The sequence below is a fragment of the Dendrobates tinctorius genome, unplaced genomic scaffold (assembly GCF_039654945.1).
Source record: "Dendrobates tinctorius isolate UK_male_01 unplaced genomic scaffold, ASM3965494v1 ptg000126l, whole genome shotgun sequence".
NCBI classification, from domain to species: domain Eukaryota; kingdom Metazoa; phylum Chordata; class Amphibia; order Anura; family Dendrobatidae; genus Dendrobates; species Dendrobates tinctorius.
This window is the reverse complement of record NW_027361794.1, coordinates 4,547,176-4,573,849: the sequence shown is the minus strand read 5'-3', so window position 1 is coordinate 4,573,849 and position 26,674 is coordinate 4,547,176. Positions and strand designations below refer to the sequence as shown.

Genomic DNA, 26,674 nt, shown 5'->3' with positions numbered 1-26,674 from the left:
AACATACTGGTCACTACAACTGCAGTTTGCAATTTTCACTCGGCAACATTCAATGCTGCTTGTTTCTGGAAAATACTCATGGAGACAAAAATCGGCATTACCACTGTAGATAAATTCCCAAAGGGGTATAACTTCCAAAATGGGGTCACTTGAAGGAGGATTCTGCTTTTTAAGTAATTAAGGGCTCTGTATGTGGTGTCGGCAAACTCTTCTAGGAAAATCTGCGCTCCAGGAGGTAAATAGCGCTCCGTTCCTCCCGAGTCACTCCATATGGCTAATTAATACTGCACATATGGGGTATTGCCACGCTAAGCAGAAATTGTGGGACAAATTATGGTGCCATTTTTACCCACTACTTGTGTTTTTTCCATCATGTGGGGTATTGTCATGCTTAGGAGCGCATGACGTCACTGCTATGTGCTGCTTACAAGCATAATGCAGCAGCTGGCATTGGAACAGGAAGCTGCGAGGAAGTGCAGGAAGGTTAGCAGAATGGTTTATTTTTTAATGTTTTTTTCTGGGGCCATATATACCAGGATGGGGGTCAATCATGCCAGGATAGATAAGAGTGAGCCATGCATATGCATACCAGGATGGAGATGGAGGCCATGCATACCAGGACGGAGATGGGGGCCTGTATACAAGGATAGGGATGAGGCTGACCATGCCTACCTGAATAGGGATGAGGGGGCCATGCATACCAGGACAGGGATGAGGGGGCCATGCATACCAGGATAGGGATGGGGGACTGTTATGATTGAGTCACCGTAGGAGGCAAAAATAGAAATGCTAGCTAAGTCCAGAAAACCAGAGAAGTTGGCAGCTATCGGATTGCAGACCCCTGAACCTATCAACACAACCAGCAGTAGCCGTGGGGGGCTCCTACGATGCCCTAGGCCCCTCGATCACAGCCGGAGGACTACATAGCCTAAAGACAGAAAGGGAAATCTAAACTGCCCCAGAGCAGACCCCAAAGCAAAAGGCAGCCCCCCACATAATGACGGTGAAGCAAGAAGAAAGAACAAAACACAGACAGAAAGATAGACTGAGCAAAGATGGGGCCCAAGCTAGCTTAGATAGGAAAGGACAGGAAGGCTGCTGTCTGCAATCCGTGAAAAACCCTATGAAAATAAGAGCCAACAAACTGACAGTAAAAAAGGCCCTGAAGACGCTAGGCTTCAAAAAGGCTATGTCAGTACTCAGGAATATCCTGAAGACAGAGCAACAGGCAAAAGGAGATTCAGCTCACCCCAGCAGGGAATGGCAGAATCCAGAAAAGCAAGGAAAACAAAACACTAATGCAAAAAGGCAAAGCAGAAATCTTAGCTTTAGATGAGCAGGAATCAGACTGGTTTCCTAGAAGTCCACAGAGAAATCACCCGCAGGCCAGAAGGGCGTCGGCAGCCTTATATCCAGTCATTAACTCCACTCAGCCAGTCATCATCATCAGCCCCAGGTGTTTGACAATCAGGCTCACTATCTTTCTTCACCAGAAGAGGGAGTTCACCAGACCCCAGTGACGAAGGGGAAAATGAACTCACAACAGTACCTCCCCCTTGAGGAGGGGTCACCGAACCCTCAACCACGCCACCAGGGCGATCAGGGTGAGCCCGATGAAAGGCACGCACCAATCTTTTGGCATGAATATCAGAGGCAGAGACCCAGGAATTATCCTCCTGACCATAACCCTTCCACTTAACCAAATACTGGAGTCTCCGTCTAGCCAGACGGGAATCCAGTACTTTCTCTACCTCTTATTCCATGTTACCTTCAACCAATACAGGGTCTGGAGGTGCCACCCCCGGAACAACAGGTTCAACAAACCTCTTCAACAAAGATTTATGGAACACATTATGGATTTTAAATGTGACAGGAATAGCCAAACGAAAAGAGACCGGATTAATAATCTCCAAAATCTTGTAAGGTCCAATAAATCTAGGCTTAAACTTAGGAGAAGCCACCTTCATAGCAATATTTTTTGATGATAACCACACCATATCACCAACCTTAAACTGGGGACCAATGGTCCTATGTTGGTTGGAAAACCGCTGGGCCTTTTCCTGGGAGAGAGATAACTTATCCACCACTTGGTCCCAGATCTGGTGCATTCTCTCCACCACAGTGTCAACACCTGGGCAGGCAGAGGGCTCCACCTGCCCTGAAGAAAATCGAGGATGAAACCCAAAGTTACAAAAAAAAGGTGACATCAAAGTGGCAGAACTAGCTCTATTATTTAAAGCAAATTCGGCCAAGGGCAAAAATGAAACCCAATCATCCTGATCAGCAGAAATAAAACATCTCAAATATGACTCCAAGGTCTGGTTTGTTCTCTCTGTCTGCCCATTGGTCTGAGGGTGAAAAGCAGAGGAGAAGGACAACTGAATTCCCAGCTTGGAACAGAAAGTTCTCCAAAATCTAGACACAAACTGGACTCCTCTGTCAGATACAATGTTCTCAGGAATCCCGTGCAAGAGAACCACCTGTTGTAAAAACAGGGGCACCAATTCAGAGGAAGACGGCAACTTAGGGAGTGGTACAAGATGAACCATCTTAGAGAACCTATCACAAATCACCCAAATAACAGTCATCCTTTGAGAGACAGGCATATCAGAGATGAAATCCATTGAAATATGGGTCCATGGCCTCTTGGGGACAGGCAAAGGCATCAACAACCCACTAGAGCGAGAACACGATTTAGACCGGGAGCACGTCCCACAGGACTGCACAAAATTCCTGACATCACGAGACAAGGAGTGCCACCAAAAAGACGGACTCACCAGATCTCTAGTACCAAAAATACCTGGATGACCAGCCAAAGCAGAGCAATGAACTTCAGACATCACTCTCTTCTTCCACTGGTCAGGAACATACAACTTTCCACTGGGACAACGCTCAGGTTTGTCCTCCTGGAACTCTTCCAGAGCACGTCTCAAATCGGGCGAGATGGCAGAAAGAACTACCCCTTTGCCTAAGATGGTAGCAGGCTTGGTCACCACAGGAGAATCAGCAAAGAAGCTCCTAGAGAGGGCGTCAGCCTTGACATTCTTAGTTCCAGGAAGAAAAGAAACCACAAAATCAAAACGTGTAAAAAACAAGGCCCACCTAGCCTGTCTAGGGTTCAAGCGCTTAGCCAACTCTAGGTAAATCAAATTCTTGTGGTCAGTGAGGACCACGACTTGATGCTTAGCTCCCTCCAACCAATGTATCCACTCCTCAAATGCCCATTTCATGGCTAACAGTTCCCGATTCCCCACATCATAGTTATGTTCAGATGGAGAGAACTTTCGGGAAAAGAAAGCACAGGGATTCATTTTAGATGTTACAGGATCCTTTTGGGACAAAACAGCTCCTGCACCAATCTCAGAAGCATCCACCTCTACCTGGAACGGAAGTGAGACATCAGGTTGCCGCAAAACCGGGGCGGAGGTGAATCTTCGCTTCAGCTCCTGAAAGGAAGAAACAGCCTCCGGAGACCAATTTAACACATCAGCACCCTTCTTAGTCAAATCAGTCAATGGCTTGGCAATACTAGAAAATTTTGCTATAAATTTCCGATAAAAACTAGCAAAACCCAAAAACTTCTGGAGGGCCTTCAAAGAAGTGGGCTGAACCCAATCGTAAATGGCCTGTACCTTGGCCGGGTCCATTTCAATAGTTGACGGGGACAAAATAAATCCCAAAAAAGAAATCCTCTGTACTCCAAAAAGGCATTTAGATCCTTTGACATACAGGGAATTCTCCCTCAAGATCCGGAACACAGTCCGAATATGTTCCACATGAGAATCCCAATCCTTGGAGAAGATCAAAATATCATCCAGATAGATAATCAAAAATGTATAGACAAAATCTCGGAAAATATCGTTCATGAAGCACTGGAAGACAGAAGGGGCATTAGTGAGCCCAAAAGGCATCACCAGGTACTCAAAATGTCCCTCCGGAGTATTAAACGCCGTCTTCCATTCATCTCCATGCTTAATGCGAATAAGATTATATGCCCCCCTGAGGTCAAGCTTGGTAAACCAGCAAGCACCTTTAACTCTGGAGAATAGATCAGAAATCAGGGGTAACGGATACTGATATTTAACAGTAATTTTGTTGAGAGCACGATAATCAATACAAGGTCTTAATGATCCATCCTTTTTGGCTACAAAAAAAAAAAAAACGGCACCTAAGGGTGACAAGGATGGTCTACTATGACCCTTCTCGAACGCCTCCTTAATATAGGATCGCATAGCCTCGTGCTCGGGTACAGCTAAATTGAAGAGCCGACCCTTGGGAAATTTACACCCCGGGCTCAGTTCAATTGCACAGTCATAACTCCTCTGAGGAGGCAGAGACGCAGACTCATTCTCACTAAATACATCATAAAAGTCCGCCAAATAATCAGAAACATCATGCGACTGAGGAGAGGTGGAAAACACCGGAGCCTCACTAAAGGCACACCGACAACCCCAACTCACCAGACATAGATTTCCAATCCAAAACTGGATTATGAATTTGTAACCAGCGAAACCCCAGAACAATAGTATCATGCAGATTATGTAACACCAAAAACCTGCAATTTTCTTGATGGTCTGGGGCGACCCGCATTACCACCTGGGTCCAAAACTGAGGTTTATTTTTAGCCAAAGGAGTAGCATCAATCCCCCTCAAAGGGATAGGCGTCTGCAGAGGTGTCATCGGAAATCCACAACGTTTAGCAAAATCCAAGTCCATTAGGTTTAGAGCTGCTCCCGAATCCACAAAAGCCTTGGCGGAAAATGTGGACAGGGAGCAGATCAGAGTAATAGCCAGAAGAAACTTAGGTTGAACACCACCAACAGAAAACGTGTGTGCAAGGCGTTTCTCGCGTTTAGGACAGACAGAAATAATATGCGAGGCATCTCCACAGAAAAAACACAACTTATTACGCCTTCTGAACTCCTGACGCTGCTCTCTGGAAAAAACTATCATATTGCATAGGTTCAGACATCTGTTCAACAGGTGGCAACACCTCTCGTGCAGCTCTGCGTTCGCGCAAACGCCGATCAACCTGAATGGCTAAAGACATAGAATCGTCAAGACCAGAGGGAACAGGAAATCCCACCATAGTATCTTTTACGGCTTCTGACAACCCCTTCCGAAAGAGAGCAGCCAAGGCATTATCATTCCAGGTAGTAAGTACTGCCCACTTTCGGAATTTTTGACAGTACAATTCTGCAGAATCACGACCCTGGTTCAATGCCAGTAGGGTCTTTTCAGCCTGATCAGTGGCATTAGGTTCGTCATACAACAACCCCAAGGCCTGAAAAATGCGTTCACATTAGTCAAAGTAGGATCATCTGGTTTCAAAGAAAACACCCAATCCTGGGGATCGCCACGCAGCAAAGAGATGACAATTTTAACCTGCTGCGCGGAGCTCCCTGACGAGTTAGGCTTCAAGGCAAAAAATAATTTACAATTATTTTTGAAATTCAAAAATTTAGACCGATCCCCAAAAAATACATCAGGTGTAGGAATCTTTGGTTCAGCAGCATGTGAATGAGCAAGGTAGGCGGAAATTCCCCGCACTTCCGCAGCGAGCTGCTCCACACGATCAGACAATTGCTTTATCTCCATTGAGAGAAAAAAAAAAAATTCCCCCTACGGCCTCAGAGATATAGAGGAAAAAATATACACACTTTTTTTTTTTTTTTATACAATTCTTTCCTGCAATTGAGTACCCTAGGATCTGCGGTATGGTGGGTGATTCTGTTATGATTGAGTCACCGTAGGAGGCAAAAATAGAAATGCTAGCTAAGTCCAGAAAACCAGAGAAGTTGGCAGCTATCGGATTGCAGACCCCTGAACCTATCAACACAACTAGCAGTAGCCGTGGGGGGCTCCTACGATGCCCTAGGCCCCTCGATCACAGCCGGAGGACTACATAGCCTAAAGACAGAAAGGGAAATCTAAACTGCCCCAGAGCAGACCCCAAAGCAAAAGGCAGCCCCCCACATATAATGACGGTGAAGCAAGAAGAAATAACAAAACACAGACAGAAAGAGACTGAGCAAAGATGGGGCCCAAGCTAGCTTAGATAGGAAAGGACAGGAAGGCTGCTGTCTGCAATCCGTGAAAAACCCTATGAAAATAAGAGCCAACAAACTGACAGTAAAAAAGGCCCTGAAGACGCTAGGCTTCAAAAAGGCTATGTCAGTACTCAGGAATATCCTGAAGACAGAGCAATAGGCAAAAGGAGATTCAGCTCACCCCAGCAGGGAATGGCAGAATCCAGAAAAGCAAGGAAAACAAAACACTAATGCAAAGCAGAAATCTTAGCTTTAGATGAGCAGGAATCAGACTGATTTCCTAGAAGTCCACAGAGAAATCACCCGCAGGCCAGAAGGGCGTCGGCAGCCTTATATCCAGTCATTAACTCCACTCAGCCAGTCATCATCATCAGCCCCAGGTGTTTGACAATCAGGCTCACTACCTTTCTTCACCAGAACAGGGAGTTCCTCGGGCATCAGTAGTGAAGGGGGAAAATGAACTCAACAGTGGACCATGTCTACCAGGATAGGGTTGAGGGGGCCATGCATACGAGATAGGGATGAGGGGTCCATGCATACCAGGATAGGCAAGAGGGGGCCATGCTTAAATACCAGAAGAAATTAGAAAAAAATGGAAGCAAAAAATATGGTCAGTTCTGTAACAATATCCCCTATATTAGTACAGAACTGACCATATTTTTTGCTTCCATTTTTTTCTAATTTCTTCTTCTATAAACTAAGTGCGTCTTATAGTCCAAAAAATACGGTACTTACTGCAAAGTCAAAAGTTCACATACATTTCATTAGTATTTGGTACCACTGCACTTAAACTGAATGACTCGGGTAAAACATTTGGGATATCCTTCCACAAGCTCCTCACAATAGTTGGACGAATTTGGTTCCTTCCTCCTGACAAAACTGGTGTAACTGATCCAGGTTTCTAGGTCACCTTGCTTGCACCTGCCTTTTCAGCTTTGCCCATAAATTCTCAATAGGATTGAGATTAAGGCTTTGTGATAGCCATTCCAAAACATTGACTTTGTTATCCTTGACCCATTTCCACCCAAGCTTTAACATCCTGACTGATGTCTTTTCTCATGATGCCATCTATTTTGTGACATGCACAAGTCCCTCCTGCAGCAAAACAACCTCACAACATAATGCCGCCACCCCGTGTTTCACAGCTTGGATGGTGTTCTTAGGCTTCCAAGCTTCTCAGTTTTTCCTCCAAAAGTAATGATGGTCATTATGCCCCAAAAATTAAATTTTAGGTCTTTTTTCCTGTGTGCATTTGTAAACAATAATCTGTCTTTTCTGTTTCTTTTGGAGTGATCTTCTTGGCAGAGAGGCCTTTCAGTACATGTTGATACAGTACTCAATTCACTGTGGATATTGACACAATTTTACCAGCTTTCGACATCATCATTACAAGGTCTTTTGCTTTTGTCCTTGGGTTGATATGCACATGTCGGACAAAAGCACATTCATCTCTGAGACACAGAACCCGTCTTCTTCCTGAGCGGTATGATGGCTGGACATTCCCATCTAATTTGTACTTGCGTATAATTGTTTGTACAGATAAACAAGGCACCTTCTCAGTCTTGAAATTGTGCCAAAGGATGAGCCAGACTTGTGCAAGTCCACAATTCTCTTCATGATTTCTTGGCTGATTTCTTTAGACTTTCCCATGATGCTATATATAAAGAAGCAGTGTGTTTCAGGTGTGCATTCAAATACATCTGCAGGTGTGTCTCTAACTAACTCAGTTGCTTCCAAACACATGACATCATATGGTCCAGAATTGTTTAAACGCATACTAATCTTAGTGTATGTAAACCTTTGACTTTGCAGTAAGAAATAAAAATGCCTTAAATCATTCTCTCATTATTCTGGCATTTGGCAAATATTAATAATTATGGTAATCTTAATTGACCTAAAACGAGAAAGGTTTATTCTGATTTCATGTCTGATATTGAGACAAACATGCATATGTGTCTTTTTACAGAGTGGATGTAAACATTTAGTTTCAACTGTATATATGAGGGGAGAACTCGTTTATTGTGGACCATTGGAAATTCTATGAGTTCTGACTACAAGAGCAGAGAAAATTTTAGTGCTCCCCATTTCAGGAGCGATTTTGCAGTAATCTGAATTCCTTTTGATTGAAAATATAATTTATGATATGTAGTGAATCCATGAAACCAGGGCTCAAGCCATGTCAACACATCTCCTGCAGGTGTGAATAAATATATATTACTGCCATCAGCCACATACAGTTGTGGCCAAAAGTATTGACACCCCTGCAATTCTGTCAGATAATACTCAGTTTCTTCCTGAAAATTATAGCAAACACAAATTCTTTGGTATTATTATCTTCATTTAATTTGTCTTAAATGAAAAAACACAAAAGAGAATGAAGCAAAAAGCAAAACATTGATCATTTCACACAAAACTCCAAAAATGGGCCAGACAAAAGTATTGGTACCCTCAGCCTAATACTAGGTTGCACAACCTTTAGCCAAAATAACTGCAGCCAACCGCTTCCGATAACCATAAATGAGTTTCTAACAATGCTCTGCTGGAATTTTAGACCATTCTTCTTTGGCAAACTGCTCCAGGTCCCTGATATTTGAAGGGTGCCTTCTCCAAACTGCCATTTTTAGATCTCTCCACAGGTGGTCTATGGGATTCAGGTCTGGACTCATTGCTGGCCACCTTAGAAGTCTCCAGTGCTTTCTCTCAAACCATTTTCTAGTGCTTTTTGAAGTGTGTTTTGGGTCATTGAACTGCTGGAAGACCCATGACCTCTGAGGGAGACCCAGCTGTCTCACACTGGGCCCTAAATTATGCTGCAAAATTTGTTGGTAGTCTTCAGACTTCATAATGCCATGCACACGGTCAAGCAGTCCAGTGCCAGAGGCAGCAAAGCAACCCCAAAACATCAGGGAACCTCAGCCATGTTTGACTGTAGGGATCGTGTTCTTTTCTTTGAATGCCTCTTTTTTTCTCCTGTAAACTCTATGTTGATGCCTTTGCCCAAAAAGCTCTACTTTTGTCTCATCTGACCAGAGAACATTCTTCCAAAATGTTTTAGGCTTTCTCAGGTAAGCTTTGGCAAACTCCAGCCTGGCTTTTTTTATGTCTCGGGGTAAGAAGTGGGGTCTTCCTGAGTCTCCTACCATACAGTCCCTTTTCATTCAGATGCCGACGGATAGTATGGGTTGACACTGTTGTATCCTCGGACTGCAGGGCAGCTTGAACTTGTTTGGATGTTAGGCCTGTTTCACACTTCCGTTTTTTCAAATCCGTCAAAATCCGTTGTTTTCCGTAAAAAAACGGATCCGCCATTTTTTGCAGGATCCGTTTTTTTTGTCCCATAGACTTCCATTACGGTTACCGCGGATCCGTCTTTAAAAAAACGGATCCGTTTGCATCAGTTTCCGTCAAAAAAACGGAAACGGATCCGTTTGGCGGACACAAAAACGGAAGTGTGAAACAGGCCTTAGTCGAGGTTCTTTATCCAACATCCGCACAATCTTGCATTGAAATCCCTTGTCAATTTTTCTTTTCCGTCCACATCTAGGGAGGTTAGCCACAGTGCCATGGGCTTTAAACTTCTTGATGACACGGTGCACGGTAGACACAGAAACATTCAGGTCTTTGGAGATGGACTTGTAGCCTTGAGATTGCTCATGATTCCTCACAATTTGGTTTCTCAAGTCCTCAGACAGTTCTTTGGTCTTCTTTCTTTTCTCCATGCTCAATGTGGTACACACAAGGACACAGGACAGAGGTTGAGTCAACTTTAATCCATGTCAACTGGCTGCAAGCGTGAGTTAGTTATTGCCAACACCTGTTAGGTGCCACAGGTAAGTTACAGGTACTGTTAATTACACAAATTAGAGAAGCATCACATGATTTTTCGAACAGTACCAATACTTCTGTCCACCCTCTTTTTTATGTTTGGTGTGGAATTATATCCAATTTGGCTTTAGGACAATTCTTTTTGTGTTTTTTTCATTTAAGACAAATTAAATGAAGATAATAATAACAAAGAATTTGTGTTTGCAATCATTTTCAGGAAGAAACTGAGTATTATCTGCCAGAATTGCAGGGGTGTCAATACTTTTGGCCACAACTGTACAGCCTAGAGATTTATCATGGCACAGGTTTACTTTACGTAGTAGTATTTTATGTAGACTGTGAGCCCTCGCGGGCAGGGTCCTCTCTCCTTCCGTACTTGTGTGTCCCTTGTCTTGCACATGTTTATTGTATAAACCAAAAGAAAAAAATCGTGACCAAAATCGAAGTATAATGAAAATAGAAAAATATTTATTAGAATGTACAGACATACGGAGAAGGGAAGCTACCCTAAAAGGCACAAGTTGCAAAAAGACACTCCATGGATCAATACACACATGATGAATATCATAAGGGATAAAGGCAATAATTATAATAAAAATAATCAAAAGATAAATACAATAGAGTTCAGGTATACTGATCATCAATGCGGTATTACACAAAAGATATCACATAATTTTGCTATGATAATAAGATGAACACCAGACACCAAAATATAGGGCTGTGTGCAATATTGATACCTTCCCTACTGTTATGCCGTCCCTCCAAGGGTGAATAAGTGTGCAATGAGGTCAACTGTTCCCCAGATAGTTAAATACAGTAACAATTTACCTAGAGTAATAATGGGGGCAGGAGCCAGGTCCAGGAGCGTCACTCCGACACGCGTTTCGGCTTAAACCCTTTCTCAAGGGGCGTAGCCATAGGGGGAAGAGGAAGGTATAAAAAGCCCCAACAGCCAATCAAGTCGGCTGTAACAGTGGTCGTCATGGTCACAAATTGACCAATAGGGAATCGCGGTTCACATGTAATGTGACGCTACCACTCAGACACCGTGAGGTGACGCATGCGCATACCAGACCAGGGGATGGGCGGCGGCGTCATGTGACACGCGACGTGGACAGTCGTCGCCATGCCAACATAGACACCGGGAGCCGGCGCACAAACCAAGGTGCTAACGCGCATGCGTGCCGGGTCAGAGGGTAGATGGTGCCAGTGGCGTGTTAGTGTTATCTATTTTGCTGTGTGTCCTTGTAACCTTATATATGTAGACCTGACTACGAGGCCATTTAAAATACGTGTCCGCGAACACATTTTGGGGATTATAGCTGCCGCCGACCAGGACGATGTATCCGCACTAAGGACCCTTCCACGTCACTTCAAACAACATCACAATTGTGACAGTTACCTGATTAGATTCAGGGGTATTGATGCTACTGATCCTGGCATTTGGGGCGATAAAATTAGTGCCAGGCTGGCCCAACGAGAGACTAGATGGATTTGGGCCCTAGATACGGTCCAGCCTAAAGGATTAAATGAGAATTTAAGTTTTGTCCCATTTCTATGATCAACCATGCTGGGTTAAATGCATTTGATGTTTTTAATTCTGGATTCTTATGTATTTTACTTTTTTATCTTCTAGCCCTAGTGACATGGTCGTCTTTCGTTTGTCCTGTGGGGAAGGCTTCTACATGATGCATATCGTCTTATGCGAAGGAAGCATTGATCAAAGTGATATTAGTGGCAGTGTTCTATATATATATGTTTGTCATTATGCCTTCGGCGAATTTATAGAAATAAAGCATTAAAGTATACATCTATTTATTCAATTATACATTTTGTGAAGTTTTTGAATGTTTGAGGCAATATTTTATGTCATCAATTTTTGTATAGTATTGCCCGTATGGCATAATTATTTCACTTTTTGTGCACCGCAGATACATTAATATAATTCTATATTTATATATAAGGAACTATTGAAATAGCCACCTAATTTAAATCTTCTATGATATAGCTATTTTTGGCACACTTGATGTGATGTGGCTAATCTGTGGTGCGGTGCCATTTGTATTTTTATGGTATTGAACAAATCTCCTATCCACTATATATCCTTTCCTTTTCTATTTTCTTTTTTGTTTACTTTCTTCCCCTCGTATTAATATTGTTATGGCTATCTCACCCATGTTGACCCAACCATGTCTTTTATTTTGCATATCTTATTTTAGATCTCGTATGCATATGTGCCAGTTCCTGCCTTGTGCCGGTCTTTGGAGCTTATGTCGGCATAGCAACCATTGCTTATGCCGTGGGTCATGTGACGCCACTGTCACCATCTACCCTCTGACCCGGCACGCATGCGCGCTAGCGCCTTGGTTTGTGCGCCGGCTCCCGGCGTCTATGTTGGCATGGCGATGACTGTCCACGTCGCGTGTCACATGACGCCGCCGTCCATCCCCTGGTCTGGTATGCGTCACCTCACGGTGTCTGAGTGGTGGCGTCACATTACATGTGAACCGCGATTCCCTATTGAATTTATGACCATGACGACTGCTGTTACAGCCGACTTGATTGGCTGTTGGGGCTTTTTATACCTTCCTCTTCCCCCTATGGCTACTCCCCTTGAGAAAGGCTTTTAAGCCGAAACGCGCGTCGGGGGTGACGCTCCTGGACCTGGCTCCTGCCCCCATTATTACTCTAGGTAAATTGTTATTGTATTTAACTATCTGGGGAGCAGTTGACCTCATTGCACACTTATTCACCCTTGGAGGGGCGGCATAACAATAGGGACGGTATCAATATTGCACACAGCCCTATATTTTGGTGTCTGGTGTTCATCTTATTATCATAGCAATAATTATGTGATATCTTTTGTGTAATACCGCATTGATGATCAGTATACCTGAACTCTATTGTATTTATCTTTGATTATTTTTATTATAATTATTGCCTTTATCCCCTATGATATTCATCATGTGTGTATTGATCCATGGAGTGTCTTTTTGCAACTTGTGCCTTTTAGGGTAGCTTCCCTTCTCCGTATATCAGTACATTCTAATAAATATTTTCCTATTTTCATTATACTTGGATTTTGGTCGCGATTTTTTTTTTTTTGGTTTATATTATGGCATGCGATTTTTCCTATAATTGGTCCTTTTTTCATTTTTTTTCACTGGTAAACTTGAACACTACCCTTTGGGTGTGTTTGTGTGATGCATTTCACAAGATATTCATGTTTATTGTACTTGTCTATATTTCCCCTTTTCACATGTAAAGCGCCATGGAATAAATGGTGCTATATAAATGTATAATAATAATAGTTTATAGTCATCCTGTTTGAAGTTAGTCGGTTTTATAGAGAAACTCTGTTATAGTACAGAAATTCACACTTGGCCCTCACTGCACACTTAATGTTGTCGATCATAAAAGTGAAGTTTGGCCAGAGAGACTGGACCTGGTCTTGTAGGAACCATATGAGCACATTCAGCAGCACAGAAGGGAGAGAAGGGAGATTCATCCAATAAGATATCAGGGTTCTAGGAAGTCAGCAGCATCATTACCCTCCGCTTTCTCTTACAGGCCCATCATAATACTTTTCTTCAAGTGATTTTCTAACATGTCAGGACATTCTATGTACACTGTCATTTGGCTTTGTAGCTTACAGATCTCGGCAAGTAATGATCAGCGTCTTCTAGTCGCAGGGGGAAGGTGGATACTCCAGGTTGTAAGTTCTACAGAAAATGCTTTCAATACCCAAAGTCACTTGAACAGTTTTGTGTGGAGGACAATGTTATGGCAAAATGGTGATCACAGGATTGTGATATGGCCGGACTACAGCACTGATAAAGCAGCCACAGCCGGTGACTGAGAAGAGTCTGTGACTTCTCTGTGCTTAGTGGTTACTACTCACCTGGGTAGTCATATGTAGGAATCTCCTCTTTACACCACTCATCACCCCTCACATATGTCTCTGTAGTATTAATATGGGTCAGATCTTCACCCTGAAACAAATATTGTAAAAGTCACAGACAGATGGAGAAGTCACATCTATGATCAGCTCTAATCCTGTCATCTCCACCGTTCTCATTACACAAGTATAAAACATAATACTGGTGGATGAATCAAGACTGAGCACAAGACCTTCACCACCATCTACACATCATAGGGGAGATCTCATGACACCTTCTCTCCATCTACCTGATGATCCTGAGGAACACTGGGATCTTCTTGTTTACAGTCCTGTGGAAGGAGAGGACGAGGACATCTCTCTGGTGTTGTCCTCTTACTGGATAGATCTGGAGGAAACACATACAGGGACTGAATTCATTCTTTACATACAGATAATTATAGGCCATGTGTATTTAGTCCTGTCTATTACCTGGTGATGTGAGGGACTGGGGAACCTCCATCATGACGTCCTTGTACAGATCTTTGTGTCCTTCTAAATACTCCCACTCCTCCATGGAGAAAAAGACAGCGACATCCTGACACCTTATAGGAACCTGACACATACAATGATACCGTCATCCCCCGATCACTTCATAGCGTTACTGTATAATGTCCCAGCATTCCCAGCAGTGTTACCTCTCCAGTCAGCAGCTCAGTCATCTTGTAGATGAGTTCTAGGATCTTCCGGTGATTGATGTCCTCATGTATCAAGGGGTGAGGTGGAGGCCCCGTGATTGGGCTCAGGGGTCTTCCCCAACCCTCAGACACAGGGTCCTGACAGCACTCACTAGAGGTTATCTTCACTACTGTGTAATCCTGTTATGTAAAAACACATTGATAAATCTCACTACAGACATTTCCAGAGTCCTCACCTCTCCAGTTCTGTCCATCTGTTATTCCCATAGTTAAGAATAATGTAATGTGACGTCATCAGAATCTCTCACCTCTCCAGTAAGCCGGAAGAGGATCTCTAGGGTGAGGTGTAATATCCTCTCCGCCATCTTGTCTCTGTCCATATCCATCCTTGATGGGTAAATCGGGAAAATTCTCTTCTATAGAAGATCTTCACTGAGAGGATATTGTAGAGACCTGAATGAGAAGATGAGCCGATGTAACATCATAAAAATCCTGTGTAATAATACAATTACTGGAGATAATAAGGGAAACATATGAGATTTATTATTTTACAGTATTTAGTTTCTTTCTTTACATCTACTAATAAAACCTATATATTTTAGGCCACAGACAACAAGCAGTTTCTCCCTCGGAGTCGGCAGCTGAATACGTTTCTCATAGACTCATCTTCCATAACGCTAATTCTTGTCTCATTTACCAACACTGGAATCAGCACCAGAATAAAGATGTACACCGCAGGGACCACTTATGATTGAGTCACCGTAGGAGGCAGACACAAAAATAGAAGCTACGTCCAGAAAATCAGAGAAGTTGGCAACTATCAGATTGCAGACCCCTGAACCTATCAACACAACTAGCAGTAGCCGTGGGGGGTTCCTACGATGCCCTAGACCCCTCGATCACAGCCGGAGCGCTAAATAGCCTAAAGACAGAAAAGGAAATCTAAACTGCCCCAGAGCAGACCCCAAAGTAAAAGGCAGTCCCCAACATATAATGACGGTGAAGCAAGATGAAAAAACACTTACACAGATAGAAAGATAGGCTGAGCAAACGATGGGGCCCAAGCTAGCTAAACAGAACACGAAAGGAAGGTTGCTGTCTGCAATCTGCCAAAACCCTATCAAAGACATAAGCCAACAAGCTGATATGAAAAAGACCCTGAAGCAGCTAGGCTTCAAAAACTAAATCAGCACTCAGGTATTTTCAGAAGACAGAGCTAAAGGAATTCAGCACACCCCAGCAGGGAATGGCAGAAATCCAGAAAAACAAAGCAAAACAAAGTCTAAGCACAAATGCAAAAAGCCGAGCAGAAAACTTAGCTTTAGAGGAGCAGGAATTCAGACTGGTCTCCAAGGATCCCACAGAGAAATCACCCGCAGGGCAGAAGGGCGTCGGCAGCCTTATATCCAGTCAGTAACTCCACTCAGCCAGTCATCATCATCAGACCCAGGTGTTTGATAATCAGGCTCACTACCTTTCTTTACCAGAAGAGGGAGTTCTATATCTACACCAGCAAGCTAGAAAAATACCAGAAATAAAACTAATCTACTTTATTCAAAATTAGATTTAAAAAGGACTTAGTCCATTCATAAAAAATGTACATGTACAAAAAGACAAACACTTACAAGAAAAAACCACTCAGTCAGATGCGGTAAGACCAAACTTTCAAACACCTTACCGGTATACCCTTAGTGTCGTTATCCAACTATACATAGACACCCCCTCAGAGTATCCGCTTAGTGTAAATTTCTTTTGAGAAATCACACTCTCATGGTGCTAGAAAAATGTCGTTTACAGATCCATTGTTCTTTATGTGCCACTTCTGTGTAACATACATAATCATCACTAACAATGATCCTGGACAAATTTCGTAGTAACAGCCTTATTTCAATAATCACCTAAAAATGGCATAATAAACAGTCTGTAATTATGAAACCAGGGTGTGAACCTAGACATTCCTCTTTAGATCATGCAGTTCACCACCTTTACAGATTTTTAATGTCATCTAGTATATCATGGAAAGATCTCACCCAAATCTTTACATTCATGGGTTCCTCCATGTGACGCTCCCTTCTCCCTACGCGTTTCACCAACCAGATCATCAGGGGAGTACTGAGTACAGCGTTATGCCTACATGAGAAAAATGCCATCACTGGGCTGTTCATTTACCCGCTTTTTATAGCATGCACTCTTTAGTGTGTTCCCGCCTCATAAAGATGGGCGGGTGTATGCCCATGACCACTTCCTGTTTCTGTGTCACTATAGTGACAAGCCCGTTACTCATATATTCCTTCACATCACTTACTCACTTACTCACATAGCATATTAGTAGTATGCGATTACATCGACCTCCATTTAAAACACATGATCGTGCGCACTCTTTTCTTTATCGGGTTGCATAGTAACGCACTGACGTCACCTTTCTTTAGCGCATGCGCATTCTTCTTTGTCACGTCCAACCCTCTTTCTTACGTCACGGCGCCTATTCACTTCCATCATTATATCATTATAATGATGGAGGTCGATGTAATCGCATACTACTAATATGCTATGTGAGTAAGTGAGTAAGTGATGTGAAGGAATATATGAGTAACGGGCTAGTCACTATAGTGACACAGAAACAGGAAGTGGTCATGGGCATACACCCGCCCATCTTTATGAGGCGGGAACACACTAAAGAGTGCATGCTATAAAAAGCGGGTAAATGAACAGCCCAGTGATGGCATTTTTCTCATGTAGGCATAACGCTGTACTCAGTACTCCCCTGATGATCTGGTTGGTGAAACGCATAGGGAGAAGGGAGCGTCACATGGAGGAACCCATGAATGTAAAGATTTGGGTGAGATCTTTCCATGATATACTAGATGACATTAAAAATCTGTAAAGGTGGTGAACTGCATGATCTAAAGAGGAATGTCTAGGTTCACACCCTGGTTTCATAATTACAGACTGTTTATTATGCCATTTTTAGGTGATTATTGAAATAAGGCTGTTACTACGAAATTTGTCCAGGATCATTGTTAGTGATGATTATGTATGTTACACAGAAGTGGCACATAAAGAACAATGGATCTGTAAACGACATTTTTCTAGCACCATGAGAGTGTGATTTCTCAAAAGAAATTTACACTAAGCGGATACTCTGAGGGGGTGTCTATGTATAGTTGGATAACGACACTAAGGGTATACCGGTAAGGTGTTTGAAAGTTTGGTCTTACCGCATCTGACTGAGCGGTTTTTTCTTGTAAGTGTTTGTCTTTTTGTACATGTACATTTTTTATGAATGGACTAAGTCCTTTTTAAATCTAATTTTGAATAAAGTAGATTAGTTTTATTTCTGGTATTTTTCTATCTTGCTGGTGTAGATATAGTCTTCTAGCTAGTAGATCACTCGCTGTTAACCGCCCAGAAGAGGGAGTTCCTCGGGCCTCAGTAGTGAAGGGGAAAATGAACTCACAACAGTACCTCCCCCTTGAGGAGGGGTCACCGAACCCTCAACCACGCCACCAGGGCGATCAGGGTGAGCCCGATGAAAGGCACGCACCAATCTTTTGGCATGAATATCAGAGGCAGAGACCCAGGAATTATCCTCCTGACCATAACCCTTCCACTTAACCAAATACTGGAGTCTCCGTCTAGCCAGACGGGAATCCAGTACTTTCTCTACCTCATATTCCATGTTACCTTCAACCAATACAGGGTCTGGAGGTGCCACCCCCGGAACAACAGGTTCAACAAACCTCTTCAACAAAGATTTATGGAACACATTATGGATTTTAAATGTGACAGGAAGATCCAAACGAAAAGAGACCGGATTATTAATCTACAAAATCTTGTAAGGTCCAATAAATCTAGGCTTAAACTTAGGAGAAGCCACCTTCATAGCAATATTTTTTGATGATAACCACACCATATCACCAACCTTAAACTGGGGACCAATGGTCCTATGTCGGTTGGAAAACCGCTGGGCCTTTTCCTGGGAGAGAAATAACTTATCCACCACTTGGTCCCAGATCTGGTGCATTCTCTCCACCACAGTGTCAACACCTGGGCAGGCAGAGGGCTCCACCTGCCCTGAAGAAAATCGAGGATGAAACCCAAAGTTACAAAAAAAAGGTGACATCAAAGTGGCAGAACTAGCTCTATTATTTAAAGCAAATTCGGCCAAGGGCAAAAATGAAACCCAATCATCCTGATCAGCAGAAATAAAACATCTCAAATATGACTCCAAGGTCTGGTTTGTTCTCTCTGTCTGCCCATTGGTCTGAGGGTGAAAAGCAGAGGAGAAGGACAACTGAATTCCCAGCTTGGAACAGAAAGTTCTCCAAAATCTAGACACAAACTGGACTCCTCTGTCAGATACAATGTTCTCAGGAATCCCGTGCAAGTGAACCACCTGTTGTAAAAACAGGGGCACCAACTCAGAGGAAGACCGCAACTTAGGGAGTGGTACAAGATGAACCATCTTAGAGAACCTATCACAAATCACCCAAATAACAGTCATCCTTTGAGAGACAGGCATATCAGAGATGAAATCCATTGAAATATGGGTCCATGGCCTCTTGGGGACAGGCAAAGGCATCAACAACCCACTAGAGCGAGAACACGATTTAGACCGGGAGCACGTCCCACAGGACTGCACAAAATTCCTGACATCACGAGACAAGGAGGGCCACCAAAAAGACCGACTCACCAGATCTCTAGTACCAAAAATACCTGGATGACCAGCCAAAGCAGAGCAATGAACTTCAGACATCACTCTCTTCTTCCACTGGTCAGGAACATACAACTTTCCACTGGGACAACGCTCAGGTTTGTCCTCCTGGAACTCTTCCAGAGCACGTCTCAAATCGGGCAAGATGGCAGAAAGAACTACCCCTTTGCCTAAGATGGTAGCAGGCTTGGTCACCACAGGAGAATCAGCAAAGAAGCTCCTAGAGAGGGCGTCTGCCTTGACATTCTTAGTTCCAGGAAGAAAAGAAACCACAAAATCAAAACGTGTAAAAAACAAGGCCCACCTAGCCTGTCTAGGGTTCAAGCGCTTAGCCGACTCTAGGTAAATCAAATTCTTGTGGTCAGTGAGGACCACGGCTTGATGCTTAGCTCCCTCCAACCAATGTCTCCACTCCTCAAATGCCCATTTCATGGCTAACAGTTCCCGATTCCCCACATCATAGTTACGTTCAGATGGAGAGAACTTTCGGGAAAAGAAAGCACAGGGATTCATTATAGATGTTACAGGATCCTTTTGGGACAAAACAGCTCCTGCACCAATCTCAGAAGCATCCACCTCTACCTGGAACGGAAGTGAGACATCAGGTTGCCGCAAAACCGGGGCGGAGGTGAATCTTCGCTTCAGCTCCTGAAAGGAAGAAACAGCCTCCGGAGACCAATTTAACACATCAGCACCCTTCTTAGTCAAATCAGTCAACGGCTTGGCAATACTAGAAAATTTTGCTATAAATTTCCGATAAAAATTAGCAAAACCCAAAAACTTCTGGAGGGCCTTCAAAGAAGTGGGCTGAACCCAATCGTAAATGGCCTGTACCTTGGCCGGGTCCATTTCAATAGTTGACGGGGACAAAATAAATCCCAAAAAAGAAATCCTCTGTACTCCAAAAAGGCATTTAGATCCTTTGACATACAGGGAATTCTCCCTCAAGATCCGGAACACAGTCCGAATATGTTCCACATGAGAATCCCAATCCTTGGAGAAGATCAAAATATCATCCAGATAGATAATCAAAAATGTATAGACAAAATCTCGGAAAATATCGTTCATGAAGCACTGGAAGACAGAAGGGGCATTACCAGGTACTCAAAATGTCCCTCCGGAGTATTAAACACCGTCTTCCATTCATCCCCATGCTTAATGCGAATAAGATTATACGCCCCCCTGAGGTCAAGCTTGGTAAACCAGCAAACACCTTTAACTCTGGAGAATAGATCAGAAATCAGGGGTAACGGATACTGATATTTAACAGTAATTTTGTTGAGGGCACGATAATCAATACAAGGTCTTAATGATCCATCCTTTTTGGCTACAAAAAAAAAAAACCCGGCACCTAAGGGTGACGAGGATGGTCTAATATGACCCTTCTCCAACGCCTCCTTAATATAGGATCGCATAGCCTCGTGCTCGGGTACAGATAAATTGAAGAGCCGACCCTTGGGAAATTTACACCCCGGGCTCAGTTCAATTGCACAGTCATAATTCCTATGAGGAGGTAGAGACGCAGACTCATCACTAAATACATCATAAAAGTCCGCCAAATAATCAGGAACATCATGCGACTGAGGAGAGGTGGAAAACATCGGAGCCTCACTAAAGGCACACCGACAACCCCAACTCACCACAGACATAGATTTCCAATCCAAAACTGGATTATGAATTTGTAACCAGGGAAACCCCAGAACAATAGTATCATGCAGATTATGCAACACCAAAAATCTGCAATTTTCTTGATGGTCTGGGGCGACTCGCATTACCACCTGGGTCCAAAACTGAGGTTTATTTTTAGCCAAAGGAGTAGCATCAATCCCCCTCAAAGGGATAGGCGTCTGTAGAGGTGTCATCGGAAATCCACAACGTTTAGCAAAATCCAAGTCCATTAGGTTTAGGGCTGCTCCCGAATCCACAAAAGCCTTGGCGGAAAATGTGGACAGGGAGCAGATCAGAGTAATAGCCAGAAGAAACTTAGGTTGAACACCACCAACAGAAAACGTGTGTGCCAAGTGTTTCTCTCGTTTAGGACAGACAGAAATAATATGCAAGGCATCTCCACAGAAAAAACACAACTTATTACGCCTTCTGAACTCCTGACGCTGCTCTCTGGAAAAAACTCTATCATATTGCATAGGTTCAGACATTTGTTCAACAGGTGGCAACACCTCTCGTGCAGCTTTACGTTCGCGCAAACGCCGATCAACCGGAATGGCTAATGACATAGAATCGTCAAGACCAGAGGGAACAGGAAATCCCACCATAGCATCTTTTACGGCTTCTGACAACCCCTTCCGAAAGAGAGCAGCCAAGGCATTATCATTCCAGGTAGTAAGTACTGCCCACTTTCGGAATTTTTGACAGTACAATTCTGCAGAATCACGACCCTGGTTCAATGCCAGCAGGGTCTTTTCAGCCTGATCAATGGCATTAGGTTCGTCATACAACAACCCCAAGGCCTGAAAAAATGCGTTCACATTAGTCAGAATAGGATCATCTGGTTTCAAAGAAAACGCCCAATCCTGGGGATCGCCACGCAGCAAAGAGATGACAATTTTAACCTGCTGCGCGGAGCTCCCTGACGAGTTAGGCTTCAAGGCAAAAAATAATTTACAATTATTTTTGAAATTCAAAAATTTAGACCGATCCCCAAAAAATACATCAGGTGTAGGAATCTTTGGTTCAGCAGCATGTGAATGAGCAAGGTAGGCGGAAATTCCCCGCACTTCCGCAGCGAGCTGCTCCACACGATCAGACAATTGCTTTATCTCCATTAAGAGAGAAAAAAAAAAAATTCCCCCTACGGCCTCAGAGATATAGAGGAAAAAATATACACACTTTTTTTTTTTTTTTTTTTAATACAATTCTTTCCTGCTATTGAGTACCCTAGGATCTGCGGTATGGCGGGTGATTCTGTTATGATTGAGTCACCGTAGGAGGCAGACACAAAAATAGAAGCTACGTCCAGAAAACCAGAGAAGTTGGCAACTATCAGATTGCAGACCCCTGAACCTATCAACACAACTAGCAGTAGCCGTGGGGGGTTCCTACGATGCCCTAGACCCCTCGATCACAGCCGGAGCGCTAAATAGCCTAAAGACAGAAAAGGAAATCTAAACTGCCCCAGAGCAGACCCCAAAGTAAAAGGCAGCCCCCAACATATAATGACGGTGAAGCAAGATGAAAAAACACTTACACAGATAGAAAGATAGGCTGAGCAAACGATGGGGCCCAAGCTAGCTAAACAGAACAGGAAAGGAAGGTTGCTGTCTGCAATCTGCCAAAACCCTATCAAAGACATAAGCCAACAAGCTGATATGAAAAAGACCCTGAAGCAGCTAGGCTTCAAAAACTAAATCAGCACTCAGGTATTTTCAGAAGACAGAGCTAAAGGAATTCAGCACACCCCAGCAGGGAATGGCAGAAATCCAGAAAAACAAAAGCAAAACAAAGTCTAAGCACAAATGCAAAAAGCCGAGCAGAAAACTTAGCTTTAGAGGAGCAGGAATTCAGACTGGTCTCCAAGGATCCCACAGAGAAATCACCCGCAGGGCAGAAGGGCGTCGGCAGCCTTATATCCAGTCAGTAACTCCACTCAGCCAGTCATCATCATCAGACCCAGGTGTTTGATAATCAGGCTCACTACCTTTCTTTACCAGAAGAGGGAGTTCCTCGGGCCTCAGTAGTGAAGGGGAAAATGAACTCACAACAGACCACACAGGTGCGGCTGCAACAAAAACCCTGGCAGTTTAACCATTTGCTGCTGTCAAAAGCAAGCATGGCATCTAAGAACAGGGTCAGACTGGCCTGGTGAGATATCGGTAAAATCCCCAGTGGGCCTTTGCTGAGAGAGTGAGACATCTTCATTCCCTGACAGCTCCTGCAGTCAGCACAGCATCCTTCTCCGGCATATGGTGCAGGCAGGAGGACGCCCTGTGAGAGCGGATCTATGGCTGCCTCACTCTCCGGCTGCTCTTCTCATGCTGTGTGCGGCGTATTTAATATGGGAGACTTTGCAGACTGTTCTGTGTCTGTGAGCAGACTCAGAACAGCTGCAAAGTGACACGCATGTGGCATAAAGTTTTAGGAAGGGTGTTTTAACATCTTGAAATTCGATGCCATGGGGGCGGAGCTTACCATTTAGTTCCCACTACTCTAAGTGCCGGATGCATCTTGGTGGAATGGAGACAGAATCGGATGAGGCAAGTAAGCAATAATCGGACTTCATGTTTAGAATGGGTTTATGCTGGTGCTTATTCTGTACTGTTGTAGTGCCAAGATGTTAATGGCCATCAGGAATCCATTCTTTAAGGAACTTTTATAATTTTAGACAGTAACAGTTCAGCTTATATTAGCCTTGTATTTTCTGAAATTTTCCTTACACCCGGACCGCATAGCTCCTTTATCAATGTTTAGTGGGAAAGCAAGTTTATAGTATCATCCAAACACTGCATAGCTCCATTATCAATATTTAGTGAGAAATGTTGTGTTTATAGTATGGTAAAACACTTGGTATCAGGAGAGCCTTTGGCATGTTTTATCCGGTGATGTATTTGTCCGATGTTGATTGACGTCTGAAGAGTTGGCCACTCAGCCAGAGGGAAACTGTATTGGACAAATAGAACTTGTTAGGGCTTGTGTAATACTTGGTTACGCAAGCATTTGTTTCTAAACAAATTATAAGCTGGGGAAGACTGCAGCTAAGACAGAAGCCCTGTTAACCTGTGGACTAAAAAGGGGATGCCCGTGACATCACAGTGTGGATCCCAGGAATTCCTCTGTCTTCACTGTTCTGCTTCTCACAGCTGATGTTCCTGGACAGATGTGCTATTCCTGGTGAAGTTTTTCCTGTGTAGTGTGCAATGTAGGTACTTTACCTCTGATTTATATTATGCAAAAGTGTACGCAATATCACACTATTTCCTATTTTCTGTAATCAATTATTACAATAAAATTACTCGCCTTCTTTAAAGCTGTATCCGACCCCTTTATATACTTGGCAAAACATTTGGTGTCAGAAGTGGGATACGCAGAAGGCTTAGAATTTAAATTTAGCTAAATTCCGATAATCCGGAATTTTGAGACCAAATTCTGATAGCCCGGAAAAGTGTGTGAAATTGCGTAAAACATGTCTTTCTTTAAGAAAAAAAAGAAGTTGGAAACATATCTGTTGAGATTCCAGACTGGGAGCAGGCTCCCTATTGTGTTTTGGCCAATGTGTGGTGGCAATGTGCTGGATTGAGTGACTCATAGGATAATTTTAGGAAAAAGGCTGAACCAGCTGATGTGGTGCCATGTTTGAAAAGGATGGAAGTTAAAAGGAACAAGGAATTGAATGCAGTGAGTAGGAGAGGTTGAATTTTGTTACATGCTTATAGGAAGCAGCATGAAGAACGTATTCAGCTGTTGCAAAATACTTGGCAAAATAACTATTTTTTGTGTACACTGAACTTGTTTCATGTGTGCTGCTGCACTTGTGTGTGTGCATGGTGCTTGTGTGACGCATGTGCATGGTGCTTTTGTGACGTGTCTGCATGGTTCCTGTGTGATGTGTACAGTATTCATGGTGCTTGTGTGATGTGTGTGCATGGTGCTTGTGTGACTCATACAACATCTAAGGGTACGTGCCCACAATCAGTAAATGCTGCGGGTTGGACGCTGCTTACTTATGCAGCATCCAACCCACAGCGTCCAGCTGTTACAACATAGTGGATAGGATTTCTAGAAATTCCAGGTTCACTATGCGTCTGTTCTGTCTCCACATAATTTGAATGGAGGTTTAGCTGATTGATATGCGCTGTGAGAAGCCTTCCCTCCATATTCCTAGATGAGGAGCAGACAGGACCATTTCCAAACTCAGCGTACACAGGCTTGAATGTAGAACCTCAGCATTGGTACAATTCAAATCTGGGTTTATTTGGAAGGTAAGGAGTGCATGGGAGCTGTACATGGGAAAGGAAAGTATAGAGATGCTGATGTGTATGAGTTGTGATGGAGGGGGAAGGGCCGGTGAATGTGGATGGCAAGGGACACACAGAGCACAGGAGGATAGAAATAAAATACATGGTTAAAAGGAAGTACAAAGTGTGATTTATCTGACTCCTGCTCTGACTAACTGCCATAGAATAACTGCTTTTGATTGATGCATAGCTAATGCGATGCTTTGCTGAATGCATGCTACCCCTCACATGTGTGCTCCCTTAGAATATTGCTAAATTTATAGGCCCTAATACAGGGACAAGAGAGAGGGATTGTGGGAGCTGTTTGTTATAAATTAGCAACAGCTGCTCAACACATCCTGGTGTGGAATAGATGATCAAAGACGCTAGTCTTGATTCCATCTCTATGCTATAGCACCTCTCCCATAATAACATTTCTAGTGATTCCCCCCCATGGATATACAACAGTAAGTACTGAGAACAATGTAACAGATGAAATATAGCAAAGGAGTTGAATAAAATGATTACCAGTTCAAAATGCTTTGTGACATGGAATAGAGTAAACACATGCAAGATGGATCAATGCAGGAGTTGAATGAAATGACTACCAGTACAAAATGCTTTCTGACATCGAATAGAGTGAACATATGCAAGATGGATCAGTGCAGGAGTTAAATGAAACGATGACCTGTATGAAGAGAATAGAGATGTGTGTTAGATTCTGCCATGGAATAACTGCTTTTGTTTGATGCTTAGCTAATTAGATGCTTTGTTGAATGCATGCGACCCCTCACATGCGATGAGCGAATAGTGAAATATTCGGATTCAGGAAAATTGGCATGAATAATTTCTAATATCCGTGTATTCGTACTGACTAACAAATCCAATGCAAGTCAATGGGAACGCCGAATATTTTTCTGCTGGACCCAACAAACGGGTCTGGGGGCCTGAGAAAAAAAAGCTGAAATGGATGGGAATAATGTCAGACTATTGAGCCGATTTTACAGATTTATAAGAAGACCTACCAAAGCAAGCCTACAGTTCTTTTTAAAGGGAATAATGCTAAGAAACATTTTTTTCCTTCAGAATTACATGCATGTAATGCAAAAAAAATATATAAAAAAAGATACTTCAACTTTACCATATGTTTACAGAGCGTTTTTGCTTTAGTTTTTCCTTTAACATTTGGGAGAGCTCTCACTCCTACATTTGGGAGGTCCCTACCTCATTCTAAATTGTTAGCTAGATAGTGGAATACATATTCCCCATATATACCGAGCTCCTGTGCAGAAAGTCACTGGTAATCCCTATATTACCTGTACACTGACACTATATACAGAGCTCCTGTGTATAATGGCACTTAAATGTTTCTTTTATTAATGATCAGTATTGTAGTATTCGGTCACTATGTGATGGTAATATGTGGTCTGGTCATGGTGTGGTGGTATTTTTCCCTTATATGTGGTATTATTTGGTCACTGTGTGATGGTAGTATGTGGTCTGGACATGGTGCGGCGGTACTTGTCCCTTGTATGTGGTATTATTCCGTCATTTTAAAAAAA

The 26,674-nt window shown here is 43.1% G+C and overlaps 1 protein-coding gene across 1 annotated transcript in view; it reads right to left on the bottom strand.

Annotated features, from left to right (window-relative positions):
• Window positions 1–26,674, bottom strand: part of LOC141047267 (uncharacterized) — a 123,462-nt gene that overhangs the window by 13,850 nt on the left and 82,938 nt on the right. Inside the window, 5 exon segments of the mRNA XM_073542274.1 lie at window positions 13,777–13,867; window positions 14,064–14,161; window positions 14,245–14,368; window positions 14,451–14,630; window positions 14,759–14,903. Coding sequence (XP_073398375.1) covers window positions 13,777–13,867; window positions 14,064–14,161; window positions 14,245–14,368; window positions 14,451–14,630; window positions 14,759–14,903 — 638 coding nt within the window.